Source organism: Calonectris borealis, chromosome 2 (assembly GCF_964195595.1).
Source record: "Calonectris borealis chromosome 2, bCalBor7.hap1.2, whole genome shotgun sequence".
Taxonomy (NCBI): Eukaryota; Metazoa; Chordata; class Aves; order Procellariiformes; family Procellariidae; genus Calonectris; species Calonectris borealis.
Genome location: NC_134313.1, coordinates 165,807,577 through 165,827,584, shown reverse-complemented (window position 1 = coordinate 165,827,584; position 20,008 = coordinate 165,807,577). Strand labels below are relative to the sequence as shown.

The 20,008-nt window shown below is 48.9% G+C and overlaps 1 protein-coding gene across 1 annotated transcript in view; it reads right to left on the bottom strand.

The window, feature by feature from the left end:
* LOC142079661 (mitogen-activated protein kinase kinase kinase 3-like) overlaps positions 1 to 20,008 on the bottom strand; it is an 85,932-nt gene that overhangs the window by 16,109 nt on the left and 49,815 nt on the right. The window contains exons 5-8 of the mRNA XM_075144264.1: positions 19,791 to 19,890; positions 13,651 to 13,764; positions 12,020 to 12,131; positions 1,515 to 1,648 (exon numbers count right to left, since the gene is read on the bottom strand). Of these exons, the coding sequence (XP_075000365.1) occupies positions 1,515 to 1,648; positions 12,020 to 12,131; positions 13,651 to 13,764; positions 19,791 to 19,890 (460 nt within the window). The remainder of the gene's footprint in view (positions 1 to 1,514; positions 1,649 to 12,019; positions 12,132 to 13,650; positions 13,765 to 19,790; positions 19,891 to 20,008) is intronic.

The following is a 20,008-nucleotide window of genomic DNA, read 5'->3' as shown; positions in this document are numbered from 1 at the left end:
TCTCAAGGTAAAGACTGCAGTTATATCACAGGCTTGCACAGGGGCATCCCCGAAAAGGCAGCAAGCACTAGCTTGGAAGCGGTTTTCCACGAGGCACGTATGGAAGCTGCAGCATGAGGACATGCTGAGCGTGAAGCCCATATGGGGAAAAGCATGGCTGCTCAATGAGAAGAGGAAAAAACCAAACCATTCCCAAATCCCCTTTTTCCTGCATTTAACTCACCAGAGAAGGGCAGCAGGCCACCCACAGTGTGATGCTGGGGAAAAGCGAGGAGAGCATCTGGGAACCTTCATCAGGAGCAGGCTCAGCTAGCACTAACGGAGTTCCATTAAAAGCCAGTGGAGCTGCGCTGATTTACACCCAAGAGGGAGTTCATGCGGACCCTCCCCCTGCACGCACACACAATTTGTCTTAATCCTACCAAACGTGTTTGGAAGGCATGTGAAAACAATAGAAAGCCAACATTTGGCTGCAAGGAGCACAAGATACATCTGCACTCTGACGCTGCCAAGACTCACCCGGAGTGACTTCTTATTTTATTAATGGCTGTATAATAAACCGTTGAAAACACAACTTTGCCATGGAAACACTGGCACAGCCTCCACACAAAAGTGGGTGCTGTTTGAGTGTAGGAAATGCACATCTCCCTAGGCAAGATCCTTGGGGGCCGTCACAGCAGTGTGCTGGAGTGAGCTGAGCGCCTTCCGGATGTCCCTCCATGTCCCTCCTGCAAATTGTGGATCCCTTCCAAGAGCTTTGCAAGAATGAACTGTGTGCCCAGCTAACTCAGCTGGCTTCACAGGACCTATACTAAGCTCTTCGGAGCTATAGCTTGAGCAGAGATGCAAATGGAGAGGGAGGTGGAAGCTGCTCCCGCTCTGCTCCCTCGACACTCCAGAGTGTCCCCCATCATGGGTACCACATTGACTGGAGGAAGAGGTACTGCTCATCACTGTGCTGAAGAACTAGCTGCTCTTTTATTACTGAGGGATTGGAATGTACAAACTCCTTATTAAGGGAGGAAAAAATACATATATGGGGGAGGGACAGAGAGACAAAACCACAGAGAGAGGCTGCGGGCAGAGCCAAGAACTGTAGCCGGAGCTCAGGCAGAAAGAGCACACAGGAAACAGCGAGAGCTGCTGACATTCCCAGGCTGTTGCAATCACAGGCAATCGATTGCTTGGCGCACTCCAGGATCTGGGAAGGCTGCGGGCACGAGGGCCCGGCAGCTGGCATGCACGTGCATCCAGATCTATGCTCCTCCGGAGCTACCTGAGGTGCCTGAGCACGTTGCCGTCACCACTACAGCTGGCTTTTAGGGTTTCTGGACATCGGGCCCGCTGTTTCTTGAGCATGTCAAACCTGGGGGCACCCATTCCTGGAAAAACCTGGCCTGAGCGCCTTGCGCAGGGCTCGCTGCGGATTTAACGGTGGGAACGGCACTCACAGCGCAGCCTCCCTCGTGCCTGATGCTGTCCCGGCTTAACCCACACACCGCGGCCCCACTTACGTTCTGGTCCATGGTCTCGGGGATGAACTCGCCCTCGCTGTTGATGCTGGTGTAGGATCCCTGGCGAGCAATCTGCTGCTGCTCTTCGGGAACGCTCCCCGGGGGCGGAGAGCTCCGGCCAGTGTGCAGAGAGCCTAGGACACGGGAAAGGCACGGGTCAAGGAGAGGACTTGCCACATCCAAGTTCTTCCAGAGACACTGTTCCAGTGATCACAGACCTCCTGGAGACGCTGCTGGGTTTGAACTTGCATGGAAGGGAACGGAGGAGCTAGAGATGCAATACTGCTTACGGGCATCCTACAAAGCTTTTGCAACAGGGACAGTTTGTTACTGTGGGGCCACACAACATCTAGCAGACGTGGCCTTCAATCTACCCTGGATCTTAAGATATGTGCACTGTATTCAGGTGCTCTGTTGACACCAAAAAGAAAAGGGCTCCCGAGTTTTGTTGCAATACAATCAAAGCAAAATGCAAAATCCAAACCCACCTCCCCTCTTTGACCTCTGGGCATTTCCTCCCTGGATCACGTCACTGCCTTGTTCAGCCATCTGGGAAACAGCCTGGGTGAACTTGGTGCAACATCACTTAAACACTTCTTATATGGAAAACAATTTGCACTCAAATACCCCTCTTCTCTCCCCCTTCCCTATACGAAAGTAAAGAGGAAGGAAAACTAGCCCTCAAATCCAAGAATCACGGGGATCAGCTCGTCCCATCTCCTGCCAAGGGAGGGTTGTCTCCCCTGTCTGTAGCCCCTGAACCTCCACACCAGGCAGAGCCACCTGGAAACCCCTGGGGCTTTGCAGAGCATCATGCGCACCTCAGCACAGGGACCAAGGCTTTCGCAGGCACCCCACCAGGCCTGTTTAGCAAAGGGGGTTTCTATTTTGCACCTGGGAGAGAACTCCACAGCTTCTTTATGTTGACAGCCCATTCCTCCCCATAATTCCTCCAAATCCATCCTAACTGACTCCTTGTGCCTTTTCAAGATTTAGGGAGCGTTGCCGTCACTTGGCCCAGATGCACAGGCTTGGCTCCGCTTGTCTTTCTGCAGTCCCTCCCCTGCATCCCTGGGCTGTCATCACTTCATGGCAAGGAATTGCTGACGGAGGTCCGTACTGCTCCGTGCTGGAGCTCTAACCAGTTGGTATTGTGCAATGTGAGCCCTCACACCAACACAACAACTTGTTTTTAAGCAGACTTCTAAAAAACACACATCCTTGAAGAGTTAGAAAGCACAAGGAGATGGGCTTCCTTACACTTCTTACCCACTTTTGCAGCACTCTTGCCAGATTTTTGGTTCGTTGCTACCATTTGAATCATAGAATGGTTTGGGCTGGAAGGGACCTTAAAGATCATCTAGTTCCAGCCCCCCTGCCACGGGCAGGGACACCTTCCACTAGACCAGGTTGCTCAAAGCCCCATCCAACCTGGCCTTGAACACTTCCAGTGATGGGGCATCCACAACTTCTCTGGGCAACCTGTTCCAGTGCCTCACCCTTACCAGGAGGATCTGCTCCGTGATCTTGCCAGGCACAGAGGTGAGATTGACTGGCCTGTATTTTCCTGGGTCTTCCTTTTTTCCCTGTTTAAAAATGGGGGTTATGTTTCCCCTTTTCCAGTCAGTGGGAACTTCACTGGACTGCCACGACTTCTCAAATATGATCGATAGTGGCTTAGCAACTTCATCCACCCGTTCCCTAAGGACCCGCGGATGCATCTCATCAGGTCCCACGGACTTGTGCACCTTCAGGTTCCTTAGATGGTCTCGAACCTGATCTTCTCCTACAGTGGGCAGCTCTTCATTCTCCCAGTCCCTGCCTTTGCCTTCTGTGACTTGGGCGGTGAGGCTCGAGCACTTGCCAGTGAAGACTGAGGCAAAAAAGTAATTGAGTACCTCAGCCTTCTCGAAATCCTGGGTAACCAGGTCTCCTATTTCCTTCTGGAGAGGGCCCACATTTTCTCTAGTCTTCCTTTTATCACCAATGTACCTATAGAAGTTTTCCTTGTTGCCCTTGACGTCCCTGGCCAGATTTAATTCTATCAGGGCTTTAGCTTTCCTGACCTGATCCCTGGCCGCTCAGACAACTTCTCTGTATTCCTCCCAGGCTACTGTCCTTGCTTCCACCCTCTGTAGGCTTCCTTCTTGTGTCTGAGTTTGTCCAGGAGCTCCTTGTTCATCCATGCAGGCCTCCTGGCATTTTCACCTGACTTCCTCTTTGTTGGGATGCATCGCTCCTGAGCTTGGACGAGGTGATCCTTGAATATTAACCAGCTTTCTTGGGCCCCTCTTCCCTCCAGGGCTTTATCCCATGGTACTCTACGAAACAGATCCCTGAAGAGGCCAAAGTCATGGTAACATGCCTAGGCTTAGCACAATATTGCAAGAGAAAGGTACCAGGAAGGGGCCTATCCCATCGTGAAAAGTCAACACTGATCAATCAACACAACACTTCTGCCTCTGCTGCTGATATTTTGCATCACAGTTACTGTGCCAGATTGATCTCTGGCATAAATCCATCAGCGTGGTCAACACATCAAGTCCAAGTCCCCACCTTTCACTTAAGCTGATACGCATCAGGAGCTGCTAACGTTAACAGTGTCACACCAGCATTAAAGATCACTAAATCAGGCTTGCTGGATTTATACCAAATATATAGATACCTCTGTCCCACGGTACATTCCCTCCAGATTCCTTGTTCAGACTGTAAAAATAAAAGTCATATGGCTTTGAGTTACTTTTTTTTCTTCTTCCTATTTTCTCCTTCACAGATTTCCTGCAGGATAAGAACACAGCGAAAAAAGCCCAACTGAAGTAACGCCAAGATCAGGGGGAGAGAATTTCTCGAGTGCTGCGGCGCTCGTAATGAACTGGCTTTCCACCAGCCCTAAAAACAAAACCAGTTGGGAAGTACAGCATCCTCTCTTTGAAGATAAATAAACAAATGTTTAACCATTTAACAGTTTGGGCACCCTGGATAAATCACTGCATTATCATCCCCTCGTTTGCTTAGCAGATGTGAATCCAGAATGCCGCATAAAGACGTTAGGGTGGCTCTTGCTCCAAAAAGCTGCTAAAGGATTTGACATGAGGTACCTGCTGTATTTGAGCTCTGTTGAGCATTTTTTATTTGAGCAGTTTGTTACTGCTACTAAGAGGTGTGGGTCTGCTCGTGCAGCGCTGGGATCTCTCGCTACCACAACCCACCCACTGTCCAGGAAGTCTTCAACTTGGATTTTACAAAGAGCTGTACATGCCCTGTTTGATTTTGAACCCAGGGAGTTAAATGAGATTTATCACAAGCGTAAAGACTTTGCGTGATCTCACATTAAGCCTTTGCCTGTAACAACTACTCCCAGTCATCAGGTCAGTTGTGTTTGACTTTCCAGAGTCACATTTCCTGCCAAAAACTGTAAAAGGGGATAAGACACTAGCCATTTCCCAGCAGGCAAGGAAGTTAAACAAAATGCTCAGGCTTTTGCATGCCTGGAAACTGCTGGATTGAACCAGATCCGTTTCAGCCAGGCTGTTTGGGTAGAAGAACTGCTCTATGCAGTTTCACACCTCCAGGAGCAGTTGTTCGCATCCATGCATGCCCATCCGCCCAGGAGGAACATGGGGAGGTGGTGGGAGCAGAGCCCTGGAGCCGGGGGAGGTTGATTCCCCTGCTCCTGCCCTGTTAACAAAACCTCAGGCAATCTCAGTGCTGCTGGTGGGGGGGGAATGGAAAAATAGGGGTCAGGGAGAGAGAGCAACTCTGGTACTCAATGGCAGGCTTAATTCATAGTGGGGGCAACAGAAGGCATATTGGATATATTAGATAACGCTGCTTTACCCACCCAGAGGCAGAGGAAGAAACGGACAGACAAGCCCAGATGTGCCTGTTTGACACATCACGGATGCTCTTCGCACTTAAGCTAATACTCAAGAAACAGCAGCAGCAGCAGGCAGAGAGAGGAGACCCCAAGGGACTGTCCTCCTGGGGTCTACAGGATTACATGTCAGCTCCAGTCCTCAAACCCAGTGGGGATGGGGCAGGCTCTGAGGCACTTCTTTAAGCCGAATGCTGGCTGGATCTCAGCAGCTCTATTGAGGATTCCTGAACTCAGAGAAACTCTGCAGATTGGCACCAGTTGAGCATCTGACCTCGGTTACCCTTTGGAGCAAGGTGCTTTGGGAAGGGATTCCTGCTCCATGTTACACGCACTAATGTAAAGCCATATAATTGAAACTAGAGCACAGCATGTCCTGAGCAACATGAACCAGGCCAGCACAGAGACTTATAGTCACTGTTGGCATCTACTGGGGTCTTTCATGTTCCCTTCTGTTATTTTTATTTAAGAAGTCTCTTTCATGCAGCATGCGCAGAGTTTGCGGTGCTGCATGTACAGCCAGCTCCCCTGTGCCAGGCTTTGCTTCCCTCTGCCTCCGCGTTCCCTGGCTTCACCCTTTCCTTGCCCTGGCAGGTCCTTCCCAAAACTTCATCCATCACCAACTGGCATCAAGTAGGGGTCCCGATGGAGAGGAGAAGCCCCTTAAAAGTCAGAGCTGGGGAGGGTTTGTTGGCAGCCGCCTACGCTCACAGCTGCAGCCACGGAGGGCCCAGCCCAGGGATGACATCGCCGCAGAGCCGAACGAAGGACATGACGTCAAGATGTGCCGTTCCTCTGAGCCCTGGCAGAAACACGGGCCTCAAGACGCAGCGGCACAAAAAGAGAGAAACCTGCAGGAAATTTCTCACTCTGTGATTGTCGAGGGGAGGTGTGAGCAGATGGACCAAATCTCCCGCAATTTCTTCTTTTTCAGTGGGACCCCTACAAGTCTTCCTCCTCTCCATGCTGATCCTCTGAGGATGGATTCCTACATCTTGATTTAAGGCAAACTTTAGGGTACTTCTGTACTAATAAGCAGAACAGAGCCCATTTTCTAGCCCTAAAGCAGCTGGTATGATGCACACAGCCAAATTCTCCTCCTCTTCTCAAATCAGAGAGGGTCTTATCCATGCCAACAACTCCTGCAGCAGGTCCCTAGCCCGTGCTACCCCCATTTGCACCCAGGCACTGTCATTGGTACAGGGTTGGCCAGGGAATGTGCTAATGATTAAGCAACCTCACGAATGGCCAGCAAGTGTTCGTGTCCTGGCCCTGTGAATTTAACGGCACAGGTATCACCTCCAGGCCTTTGTTTCTCAGAGTCATCTGGCCAGCCTGTGCACCAGCAAAGTCTTTGTACCGTCTCTCTCTGGAGATCTGCATCCAAATCCTCCCAGCGTGCTAGCAGGGGTTAGATGCTGCTGCATATGTGTCCAGGAACCCATGAAAACCTGCGTACCATCACTGCGGTGGCACTTCTCCGAGGCGAAAATCCTGCTGTTCCCATGGCTGGTCCGTATTCAAGAGCACGGACCCAGCCAGCATTCACTCCTGGTCTGGAGAGGGCTGGCAGGCACATGATGCCACGGCTCAGCAGCCTGGTTTGCCACCATGAAAAAAAAAAAAAAGAATAAAAAAAATAAAGCTTTTGGCAAATGTTTCCACTGAAATGGTGATTCTGGAATGGGGCTCTTGAATAATTTGTGAATAACATTCTGAAACATGTATTTCCTCAAAGTAAACAAAAACAACCCTCAGGTATCTGAAAATCCAGAACCCAAACAGATTTTAGCCAAAGTTTCCTGGCACTCAGCTGAACATTTGCAGATGCTGGTCACTAAGAGACTAGAACATTTTCCACTCCCCCCCCCCCCCCCCAAAGAAAAGGGGGGGCGGGGATTTCCACTGAAAAAGTTTATGGGGAAAAAAAAGAAAATATTGACTTTGCATAAGGTTTTTCAGGGACATGGAGTGAAGATATTTTCTGTCCAGCAGAAGCAAAAATAGCCAAATCTTCCCCAGAACATCCACCCCTCTTCCAATGTGCTTGTGCCAACAACATGCAGTTTTATTATTTTTCGCTGCTGCTAACATGGCAGAGTCAGCAGAAAAACATGAGGCATCTCAGAAACACTGAGAACATGACCCTGAATCACCTTTTTTATAAAGTCACCTTAAATCTCCTTTTAAATGTGGTTTCAAGAGAAAAGCTGAATTAAGAGCCTCTCTTGACAGCAACCACTTTGATGACAGCAGAAGCAAACACTGTGAAATACCTTGCAACTGCAAGTGAAGAATAGTTTCTTCTACAGAAATCCCAGCCTCCTAGGCTGCCTTTTGACTATCCACCAAGCTCAGTGAAATCCCGGGTTCAGGGAACCACAACACAGGATCATCTCTGCCTGTCTATTGCCTGACTTTCAGTTTTATGCTCCATTTGAAACACTGCTCTCCCTTTCAGCTCACTGGAGTTTCTACCCAGCTGCTAGATTACCCAGTTCTGACCCAGTCAAAAAACTGAATCTACTAGATTGCGAACATCTCCTAAGCAGGACTGTGGTAGCTTCATACAGACCCCTGACAACTCCAAAGAAAGGTCTGGTGTGCTGTTACCATGCAGAGAGTTTGTTGCAACCTCTTTTCAAACTAAGAGGAAGACTGATGGTCTGCATGGAAAAAAACAGAGGGATGACTGTAGCATGGGCTGGTTACCTTTGCTACCTAATCTCCATCCTCTATTGGATGTGGGGGGGAACGTTGCCACCAAGGATGAGGATAAGGCTGAGGTACTCAACGCCTTCTTTGCCTCAGTCTTTAGTAGTCAGAGCAGTTATCCTCAGGGTACTCAGCCCCCTGAGCTGGAAGACAGGGACGACGAGCAGGATAAACCGCCCATAATTCAAGAGGATGAAGTTCATGACCTGCTATGCCACCTGGATGTTCACAAGTCTATGGGGCCGGATGGGATCCACCCGAGGGTTCTGAGGGAGCTGGCGGAGGAGCTTGCCGAGCCGCTCTCCATCATTTACCAGCAGTCCTGGTTAACTGGGGAGGTCCCGGACGACTGGAGGCTCGCCAATGTGACTCCCATCTACAAGAAGGGCCGGAAGGAGGATCCGGGGAACTACAGGCCGGTCAGCCTGACCTCGGTGCCGGGGAAGATCATGGAGCGGTTGGTTTTGAGGGTGCTCACGAGCCATGTCCGGGACAACCAGGGGATCAGGCCCAGCCAGCACGGGTTCATGGAAGGCAGGTCCTGCTTGACCAACCTGATCTCCTTCTATGACCAGGTGACCCGCCTAGTGGATGAGGGAAAGGCAGTGGATGTGGTCTACTTGGACTTCAGTAAGGCCTTTGACACCGTCTCCCACAGCATTCTCCTAGAGAAGCTGGCGGCTCACGGCCTAGACAGGTGCACTCTTCGCTGGGTAAAAAACTGGCTGGACGGCCGAGCCCAGAGAGTTGTGGTGAACGGAGTTAAATCCAGTTGGCGGCCGGTCACGAGCGGTGTTCCCCAGGGCTCAGTTTTGGGGCTGGTCCTGTTCAATATCTTCATCAATGATCTGGACGAGGGGATCGAGTGCTCCCTCAGTAAGTTTGCAGACGACACCAAGTTGGGCGGGAGTGTTGATCTGCTGGAGGGCAGGAAGGCTCTGCAGAGGGACCTGGACAGGCTGGATCGATGGGCCGAGGCCAACTGTATGAGGTTCAACAAGGCCAAGTGCCGGGTCCTGCACTTCGGCCACAACAACCCCAGGCAACGCTACAGGCTTGGGGAAGAGTGGCTGGAAAGCTGCCCAGAGGAAAAGGACCTGGGGGTACTGGTTGACAGCCAGCTGAACATGAGCCGGCAGTGTGCTCAGGTGGCCAAGAAGGCCAACGGCATCCTGGCCTGTATCAGAAATAGTGTGGCCAGCAGGAATAGGGAGGTGATCGTGCCCCTGTACTCGGCACTGGTGAGGCCGCACCTCGAATACTGTGTTCAGTTTTGGGCCCCTCACTACAAGAAGGACATGGAGGTGCTGGAGCGCGTCCAGAGGAGGGCAACGAGGCTGGTGAAGGGCCTGGAGCACAAGTCTTATGAGGAGCGGCTGAGGGAACTGGGGTTGTTTAGCCTGGAGAAGAGGAGGCTGAGGGGAGACCTCATCGCGCTCTACAACTACCTGAAAGGAGGGTGTAGCGAGGTGGGTGTTGGTCTCTTCTCCCAAGTAACTAGCGATAGGACAAGAGGAAATGGCCTCAAGTTGCGCCAAGGGAGGTTTAGATTGGACATGAGGAGAAATTTCTTTACTGAAAGAGTGGTCAGGCCTTGGAACAGGCTGCCCAGGGAAGTGGTGGAGTCACCATCCCTGGAGGTATTTAAAAGACGTGTAGATGAGGCCCTTAGGGACATGGTGTAGTGGGCATGGTGGTGTTGGGTTGACGGTTGGACACGATGATCTTAGAGGTCTTTTCCAACCTGTATGATTCTATGATTCTATGATTCTAACTATGTAACAGCGCTGAGGACACTGGTTTTGGTGCATTAGCAATCGGCATGCAGACTCTCCTGAAGATCCCAACGTTAGCACACTCTACTGCCCAGTCCTCCTCCTCCATTATCTAGATTAAACCAGCATGTTATACCCATTCCTCCACTCGGCTATTCAGGCATTCCCTCAAAACTCATCTGTACCTCAGGTTCGCACTCTTGCAGAGCTGACGTCTCTTCCTTTGTCTGCCTTGTCTCATCTACAGGATGCTCTTCAAGGCAGGGACACCTCACAGTCAGCAGGGACCTGGTCAGAAACTCTCTTGGTACTACAGCAGCTCCAAAACAGTATGAAAAGGACAAAGCATGGCATAAAAGCTAGCAGGAAAGTCTAACTTTGCCAGAACTAATCTTCTCGCTAGCACAGCTACACATGGGATCAATTCTGCCCATCATGCTTGGTTCACACATCAGTGACAGCTCCCAGTGCCACAGCTCTTCGCTGGCTTACATTAGCAGCTTAGCAAGTGCCAAAAAAGAGCAGCAGAGATGTTTTGCTCAAGCACAGTTTCTGCTGAGGCCCTGTGCCTTACCATGTATTTGTGTGTGCATTTCATTCAGAATCATCTAGTGACTCTGCCAGACTCTAGGCAAACTCGCAAGAGCTGTGTGAGCTAGGAAAAAAAACCACAATAGAAAAAGACATCCGTGGCACATCCAAACAACAGGCCCAAAGAGAGCTCTTGCACATGTACCGCCCAGCCCTGGCTTCAGTAAGAGTTGGGCATGGCTGCACAAGGGGCTATATTGGACCTACCCTAGAAGAACATTTCCTACATATCATTGTCTGAGATGCAGCAAACCACAGGATATGTTATCAAGGCAGCACAGGCTATGAGAAAGAGGAAGGACAAATCCTTTGAGAAAAATACTCTTTATTGCACAAATAGTGTCAAAGTGTTAACTGCCATATAAGTACAGAGGATCTTTGGAGGATGAAGCGTATCTTCATGTATATTTGTATTGGAGGATCATACTTTATTCAAGGCCTCTGATTCTGTTGTTTCTACAGTTGTCAAATAATTGTATGAAAACAATAGGGATCTGTAGAAATTACCCTGTAACCAGCACCCATAGATGCAGCAGAGAATAGTCGCTGTATTTCAAGATCATTAATCCTGCCTATAGTTTGTAATACGAATAATTACACCCCTGCCATACAGTCCTATGGGCAGCTTTACCAGTTCTGCACGAGGCACCCTGCTCTCTACAAAATTCTACAAGGTTCTTCACACAGAAGGTCCTACAGACAGCTTATCAAGAGTACTTGTCATTTCAAAAAGCTCAGAGTATTTTAGAAAGCAAGAAAAGCATAAACTCAAGCACAGAAAACCAAAGAAAAGACCACACAAGGCTATGAACAAACTCCAGCCCCTGCAGGGCTGCAAGAAGAGACTAGGCGTTTGCCAGCCTGGTTTCAGATACCTGCAGGTATCTACTGCCTCTGAAGGAAAGGGATGCTCCCCTTCATCTGAAATACGAACACTGCAAACCACTGCGCACATCCATTCTCCTGAGAAACCACAAAAGCAACTACCACAGACTTCATTTCACCAACAAGAACAGATTGGTGGCACAGAGACACATATTTGGTCCTTACGTGGTGTACCTGGTCCCAGCTCAGGAGCTAAGGAACCCAAGCCCATTCAGCTACATTATTCTGCTAACTGGGGAAGGGGGAAAGATGCCAAGAGAACGACAACGGATGGTTAAAGGAGTAAGTATGTCAAGGTCTCAAAAAGCCTTGGCTTTCTATAGATCCTTACTCCTCACTTTGATGGAGCTCAGTAGCATCAAATTCACTGGAGATTTTTACCACTGCATTTCCCCCCTCAAATTACACCTCAGATCCCCTGCTCTTCTTAATTTTCATGCCCAACACGACTCTCTGCTCAGCACAACCTCATCCGACCTGTGCAGTTTGCAGAATCTATTCCTCAGGCTGAGGATAAGCAGCAACTGCACTGAGCTACTGGTGGGAGACATCAGGGTGGCCATCCAGACTGTAGCAGCTACAGGGTTGTGACAGGAAATAGAAAGGGGATGGTGGTCAGCTTGTAATAGCACAAACCACCCTGCAGAGCGTTGCATTTCACTGACCTGTTGAATACTTCCGTGTCCTCTCGGAGTCCTTGTACAGGGATCCCATGATATCACCCATGGATCTGGAGATCCTCATTTCATGCTGTTTACTGTTGTTTGGTTGGAGGAGCTGGTAATGAGACAAAGGAAATGATCAGACTCTGCCAGAGCCCTTGCAGACACACCATGTGAAACCCTGTATTTGGCTCCCCACGACCATATTACCCAAGCACCAAAAAAAAAAAAAAAAAAAAAGACATGCATGTAATCTAGGGTGATCCAGAAATCATTCACAAACAATTCACATCTGTTGTTAAAATACTCTAATAAGATAAGATTGAGCTCCAGTTGATAATGATAAATACAGGTATTTGACATAAAAGACCGTTCCCACACTGGCATTATTTCCAGATAGATACAGAGATTGATCCCTGCCCTGAACCCAAGTTTGCAGTCCCAAAATCAGAGCCTCTCCTCCACGCTCCCTAGACTTCAGTGGCAGCCTAGGCACTGCAGAGGTTCCTCTGTAACAGAGCAGAGGAACAGAGTGGAGGATCACGCTCTGCTAGGGAAGACAGATAAGGGGGAAAGCAAGGAAATGACAATCTAGCTGGTAACCTGAATGGTAGTAGCCAAGTCTTACTAAGTTAACACGCTACAATGCACTGTGATTTTGTGATAGTTCTATGCATGACCTTGGAGCCGAATGTTTTTGCATGGTTACTTGCTTCAGGAAGAGTTGGACCTACTCTCAAAGGTATGCATGAATCTACCTGGCTGCCCTGCTCTTAGTAGCTGACTTGCAATACTGCAATGTTCCTGCAGTTGCTAGGGCAGATCACCCCATTTCTGCCCAGGATTTAGGAAAGTCCAACTGATGGCTCAGTTTTCCCCTGGGACTCTGGTCCCTGCACCGTTTGAGAGCCTCTCAAAAGGAGCGGAGAAGTTCCAGGAGCTGCGAGCACCAGCAGTAGCATGAGGACAAGCACTATGAGTTTCAAGACTCCCAGCCTCCTTGGTACTTCTAGGAAATATAAGGAAGAAACAGAGTTGCAACATCTATAAATCCCTTGCTTTACAGCCTGTGCTTGGGGCAGCACGACATGTGCTTTGGCAAGACACTCTGTGCAGGCAAGGTCAAGCTAAGAGGCTTAACTGCAAAACCACTGAGCTCAGGAAAAACAAATAAATAAATAACGGGAAAAAAGACAGTCCTGCATGAGACTGAAGGATTCTCCAGTTTGCTCTCCCTGGCCTTTAGTGCTGCAGCACCACATGGAGGGAACGGTCACCCGGCATGGCAAGGGCCAGGGCATCATCCTGTATACGGAGGAGAGGCTACAGAAGAATGGTGACAGCATCCCTAGGCAGAAAGCACAAGGGGTTCTCTTGGTGTTTAACCTTGTTTGAGGACCAGTACAGTATTTAACCCTTCACAGGCTGCAGGAGGAGCTAGAGGGAGCTCAGCTCCGTCTCTGGGCCGCCACCACGGGAGGATTTCCGAGCAGCTGAGCCAGAGCAGGGCCGACCCCCCTCATGAGCAGCTTGCCCTCTGCTCTGCACCGTCAGGAGACTCATTTCCACTCCCCAACACAATAACAAGACATCTCGCTCCAGACACAAAAAAGCAGAGAAGGTGAAGCGCTCACATTCGCTTTCTTTGGAGCACTCACGAGGATCCGCAGGCTCTTCAGGGAAGGGCTCAGCTCCAACTGTTCCATCGCTTTGTCCAAATCTTCCTGGGATTTCAGCGGGATCAAGAGCTGGAAGGGATTGAACAAACACCGGAGCACGGCAGCGTCACACTTTTTGGTAAACAGAGGAAGCCAGATCCTTGCAGTGAGCAGCTTGGGAATCGGGGGACGAGGGAGGAACCCAAGAAAGCGGATGGAAAACAGAGCCCCCATGCCCTCCAGCTTGCTGAGCTCTAACGTTTTCTTCCAAGTTCTCATCTACCAAGGAACAGACGCAAAAAATCACAACAAAAAACATCTGCAAGGAGAGAGCTTAAAGGTCACATCACCAATTCAGCTAGTGAGAAGAGGAGAGGGCTGAGATGAAACCTTAGGCTTGCTGCCTGCTATTCTGGGGCTGCTCTGATCTTGGAGTTTGTAGGCAAGACCTGCTGCTACCCAGCCCCAAAACAGCCCCATTCTTCCTGGGTTTCTTCCTGGGAAGACAGTCATGCAATGGTGCTCCAAGAAAGCAGTGAGCTGCACCTGAGGATTTACTCTGGCAGCTACTCAGTGGCCTTCCCTACTGCTGCAACCAGCGTTCCTCTGCACTGACATAGTCTCCCTAGTGTTTGGGCATCAGGTGAAATCAGGGAACGTCTCACAAATAAGAGTCTCTTCCCTTTTGATGTGAAAGGTGTGCATTGCTCTGCCTCCAAGAGCCACTTCTTCGACTCCCAGCAGGACAAATTCAGCTTCTGCTCTTTATAAGGTAAATAGAACAGAGAGCTACACAGTGCCGTGTCTATCGGGCAGCTAAAGGTCTTGATGTTTTCCTGGTAAGTGGCAGACTATTGCCCTCATATATCCAGAGGGAATTTGAACCTCCTGCTATTGCTGTGTGGCGTACCATGTCCTGCAGATAGCCTGCAAAGCTTCCAATGCCTAACACAGCTGCACTTCACAGGGGCTCTGTGGCCTTCGGCTAAGTTTAAAACCAGAACTTTTTGCCTCTCATCCAGGAGCGTTCTGCCTAATCTCACAAAAACCAGTCCTGAGCCTCTGTAGGTTGCCTCAGGCATTGACACTGAATCCAGCCAACACAGCACATGTTATACTTGTGACTGTGCCAAAGTACACAGCAGTTCCACCTACCAAAGGGATCGAGTAGCCACAGCTCCCAGTGGGCTCTCACTGGTCTTACTGGGAGCCACAGCTGCCCAGCACTCCTGAAAGGCAGCTCAGCCTTCTGGGTGATCAGGGTTCATGCCACCAGCCACAGCAAACGCACCTCAGATCAACTGCTCCAGAAGACGACACTCAAAAACTGCCTGTGTCTACCTTTTTGATCTCAGGGTGTTGCCAAGGGTTTGGCTGTTGTCCCTTACATAAATACACCTCCGACTGTGTGCACTGAGGCTAGGACTTTGGGGATGACCAGGTCAAGGGAAGGCTGTGGGTCCAAAGTTTACCCAACAGAGATGAGGTTTCACCTTGGGAAACTGCTACAGTCACCTCCTCCACCCAAGGACCACAGCCTGAGCCCGCCAAGCTCCATCTTAGATGTCTGTGTGGCTGCTATTTCTACAGTGCGAGCACTTCAAGGTTTGGATTGAGTTTGTCCTCAATGTGTGATAGGTAGGTTATCTTTTCTCCCCATTTTGCAGACAGGGAACCAAGCCATATGCAGGCCACCTATTTCATATGATAAACATCAGGCTTAACCAAGAAAACCAAGCTCCCACAGCTGTGGATAGCAGGTGGTCCTAGCTTATACCTCCCTTTAGCACCCAGCTTTGAGATACTAAAAGCCAGGTCTGCAAAGAGGCACTGCAATAGCTAAGTTTAATGCAACCTGCTAATCTGTAGAGTTTACAGTCCCAAATTAGATACCCAGGACCCCTATAGCTTGCATGGGAGAGTTAGATATCCAGAAATGGGATTAACTGGTGAGAAAAGGAAGCCGCCAGGTGTAATTGCTGGAAGCAGTGGTAATTGCTGAGGAAAGACAAGGTCAGTTCTCAAAAGATATTTAAGCAATGAACTTCAGGTTGAGCTAGGAGTGCTCGTCTGGTATAAGGTATGCAAACATGGTTGAGAAATTTCTACAAAAAAACAGAAAAAAAGACTCTAGAGCAAAGCATTTAGCACATTTCCCAGGAAGAGGGATAATCGGGCTGTGCACCCTTTGTCTGAAAACTACTTAGTTACTTGTGTGTAGGAAAAAGATTCCAAGAGGAACTCTTGAGAAAGCCTCACCCCAGGACATCCTTACAGGCTGTAGGGACTCGAATTCTCAACCAAACCAGATGAGGAAGAGTTCAGGAAGATGTCCCTTACCTCCCAAGCAAGGGACCTAACCAGCTGGGGGGGTTACAGAGAACACTAACACCAGTCTTGTCTGGTCTGGGCCTCAAAAGCAAGGCTGGAAACAGTCTCCCTTCTGGGATAGGGCTTGGACATGAATGAAAGGAAAGTACTCACCAGGTAGATATCAACTATTCAGGGCTTTCAGTAGGTCAATGGAGTAAATGGTTAGACCATGGTTCATGGTTAAACTTTGGGATCTGAATGAATCACCCGTGGTCACAGCAGATACCAGACAAAGATGGTATTGAATAAGTCTCCCAAATGCTGTGCAGCTGTCCTCACAGTCTGCTTCCTTAAGCAGCAGAGCTTAAGGGATATTCTCTTGGTGCACTGCTTAATTCTCTTGAAGTTCACAAGGGCTCCACAGGTGCATGAAGCAGAAAAGCCTTCTCTCCCATGCTCACCCCAACAGAAAACAGAGCTGCTCCCCTTCGTTTCACCACCAAGCAGAATTTGACTCTGAACTGTAAGTATAGTCCCACTGCTCACCCATCCTTTTACTGAGCTCCTCACAAGTGCTCAGAGCTGCAGTCCCTCAGCTGCTGCCTTGAACAGAATGTTCTGAAGGTCACTCCATCTCACTCCAATATCACAACATTAACACGTTTGCATGCCTGCTTCAGAGGAGCCAAAAACATCAGGCAGAAATTGCCCTCCTGTAAAAAGGACTGGAGCCAATATTTAACTTGGCTTTACCTATTACCCACATCTGGCAAGCAAGTTTTGCTCCATTTGGCTTCCAGACTGTGGCACATACAGATATCAGGAACAGATATCTACTAGGCACGAAACTAAATATAGATGCAGAACCACAGAAGTAATTGCCAGGGTGCACTTCCAGTAACTGGGTTTATCCCGTCTACAGAGTGAGCAGCCATGATGAACAGCAAAGTTTACCCACACAGAAGTTCCACTAAATAGAGCTTATTAGATTTTCTTCTTGCTTTTAAATAATATGCTCCCCTGGAGCCTAATGTTTTAGGATGGGACTTGGTAGTCAATTCACTGCAGTCTGAGAAAGTGAGTGCAAAGGGTCAGTTTTCACTGACTACAAGAGTATTGCTAAACCTCACTCTGTAAGACACTGCAGAAAGCCAAAGAATAGTAGGAAACAGGGTTGGGGAAAAATCTGAGAGGTCAATTAATTCATCTTCCTGCCCAATGCAGGACCAACTGGCATCAACAATTCTCGACAAATGTTTGTTAAATATGCTTTTAAACACCCCTCCTCCCTCCCGTAACAGACCTTCTACCATTTCCCTACGCTTTAGCTCTCCCTAACCTTCCAAAATTATGCTAAGGGACAGCCTCAGAGGAGACAAGCAAGGGGAGGTCAGAAGAGAACGGGTGGCACACCGAGGTTCACTGTTCTGCCCAAGGTCACAAGTTTGTGATGGAGATGGGACAAACAACAAGGTAACGCTTCGTCACACCTGGAGCAGCTGTTGAGCAGTGCGTACAGATCAAATTCAGACAGAGCATTCGCTGTAGAAGCCAGTCTCTCAATCCATAACACAGCCAACTGTCTAAGAAACACCACACCATGCTGTCCGTGGCCAGGCCAGATTTTGCTGTCCCGCTCATCAGAAAGATGAGCCCAGCCTAGTACTAATGTGCAGACATGCCCCACGCAGTACACCCACAGCCAGGCCCTGCTCTTATCTATACCAGCCCAAGCCCGCTGATTCCATGGTCCCACCAGGATGTGATTCATGCATGCCCCTGCTCCACCCAAGTGGCATGCTCATCTCACTGATCTTGGCTTCAGGACACCCGCTTCACCAGGACAGGGACTGCCATTTAGTGAGCTTTTGTAGGGGCCTGTTGACCTCAGTGTAATTCTGATCCACAAGGTGCTACTGCAAGAGAAACATCTGATGGCAACAAAGAATTACTGCACAGCATGAAGAAAGGGTGAAACATTTAATTGTAATGAGTCTGCGGTCAGGCTACCTCTGAGACTTGCAGTCATGTGGCTCAAAAACCTGACGCAGAACATGCTAGGAGCCAGATGCTGGGGTGTCACCATATGGACATGTAGGCTATCTCCCCGAAGGTCACATTTTTCTATTTATAGTGTTTCCCACAATAATAACCCTGAATTACTACTGCTCAGACCTCTTCCCAAAGGTGAGGGTTCTCACAAGGAGGAATTTTTATCCATAAAAAACCAAAATACTGAAGGTCCTTCTCAACCCTAAGAAGTTAGGACTACCCAAAGGCCTGCTTACAGTCCTGCTATGTGCTGTGCACATAGCCAGGAAGACAGTCTCTAACATGGGATAAAATGCATTATTTAAGCTTCTGTTTGCTGTTGCTGGAAAAAATTCCTCTTCCAGTGGAAAGAAACCTGGAATGAAATGAGTCATTCCTAGAGAATTCAATGGCAGGCTTTTCCCGGGAGGGCTGTCAGAGAATGCCCAAGATTAGAAACCTGACCGCATTCAAAGCCAAATCCCAGTGGACACTTTGGTATCATGGGGTACCTATTATAAAAGAATAGCAACCTTTTTTGGATCAAATCTGCACTGAAACAGAAGGAAGAAAAAAAAAGAAAAGAAAAAAAAAAAGGCGAGAAAGCTCTCTTCATGACCTCCCTCTCCATTCATACTTTAATGAAAGGCTGTTAGTCATTTGCAATTAATACTTGAACAAACAAGCTGTCAGGACAGATCTAAAACCACCAGAATTGGTGTTTAAAAGCCTATCTATTTGTCATTTGGCCTTCTCTTCCTTCCCAAAGCCAAACCCAAACCCACCTTAAGAGTCCAGTGGCTCCAGCTGCCTGCCCAGTTTATGACAAGACGCCTCACAAGAAAACACTAAGCACACCAAACAGATGCCGAGGATTGCCCCCTTCTAGGTAAAGGCCCGCATCATTACGCTCCTTTCAGACACAGCGCTGGGCTCAAAGAAAAAGTTGGAAAACCACAGCGGCCCGTGTTACGAAGAAGGTTGGAGTAGAAAGGTCTTCAAGCCTTAAAATGCAAGGGTCACAGAGGGAGGGTTTCTTGGCTGCCTGTACGTGGCCACAGGACCTGCTAGAGGAACCTACAGTGACGCACATTTCACTGCAGACCTAACCACAGGAACATGCACATGGTTCTGGGGTTTTGGGGTGAAACAAAGTCAGTGATAGATAAAAGTACGCTGTGTTAGCGGCACTGTCACTCGTGCTCTGGACTTCACCATGCTCCTGCAAATGCCCCCAAGACAGAAAGGCTTCACATCCAAACCAAACACGCAGTAGCCTACAGTCACTTCATGTGACTCTCAGGAAAGCCGTTTGGTCTCAGCTGCTCTCCTCTCTGCCCTGTGTGCACTCTCACCAGCCAGACACACTCTGAAAGTTGGTCTAATTGCCCCAAGGGCATTAATGGGAAAACATCTACTGCTGCTGACTGTGTAACTGTGTGAACTGACAATGTCTCCACCATCTCAGTTACTTAATTCCTCCCCCTGTTTGAGTTACGGGGATTTTTTGTTCTGGGGCAAAGACGATGTTCCTGTGTCACCATTAATTGAAATAATTTTGAGAAGGGGGAAGTCTGGCTTGAAGTCTGAGACTCCAACTGAGCTGTGCCCGGACAACAGTTCTTGTATGCTTACTAGCTGGGAACCACAAAATAAGATTTTTCTTCACATCCATGTACAACACTAAATTAGGGCCTTAAGAACAAACCACTGCTCAATTCTGAAGTGGGCACCAGGCACCCTAAAACTCTCCATTACAATAAGAAGAGTACCTCATTGTTCACACAGACTAAGTCCATCGTCTGTCCAAAAGCATCCGTGACCTTCTGCACCACTTCTTTGAATTTGACTGGTCTTGGAAACTGGATAATCCTGTATACACAAACAAATACAACAATAGTCTCAATTTAGTAGAAGCATACTGGAATTTGGGATTAGACTGACAATTCAGAAGAAAGGACCTGTACTCTTCTATCACAAAGCATAAAGC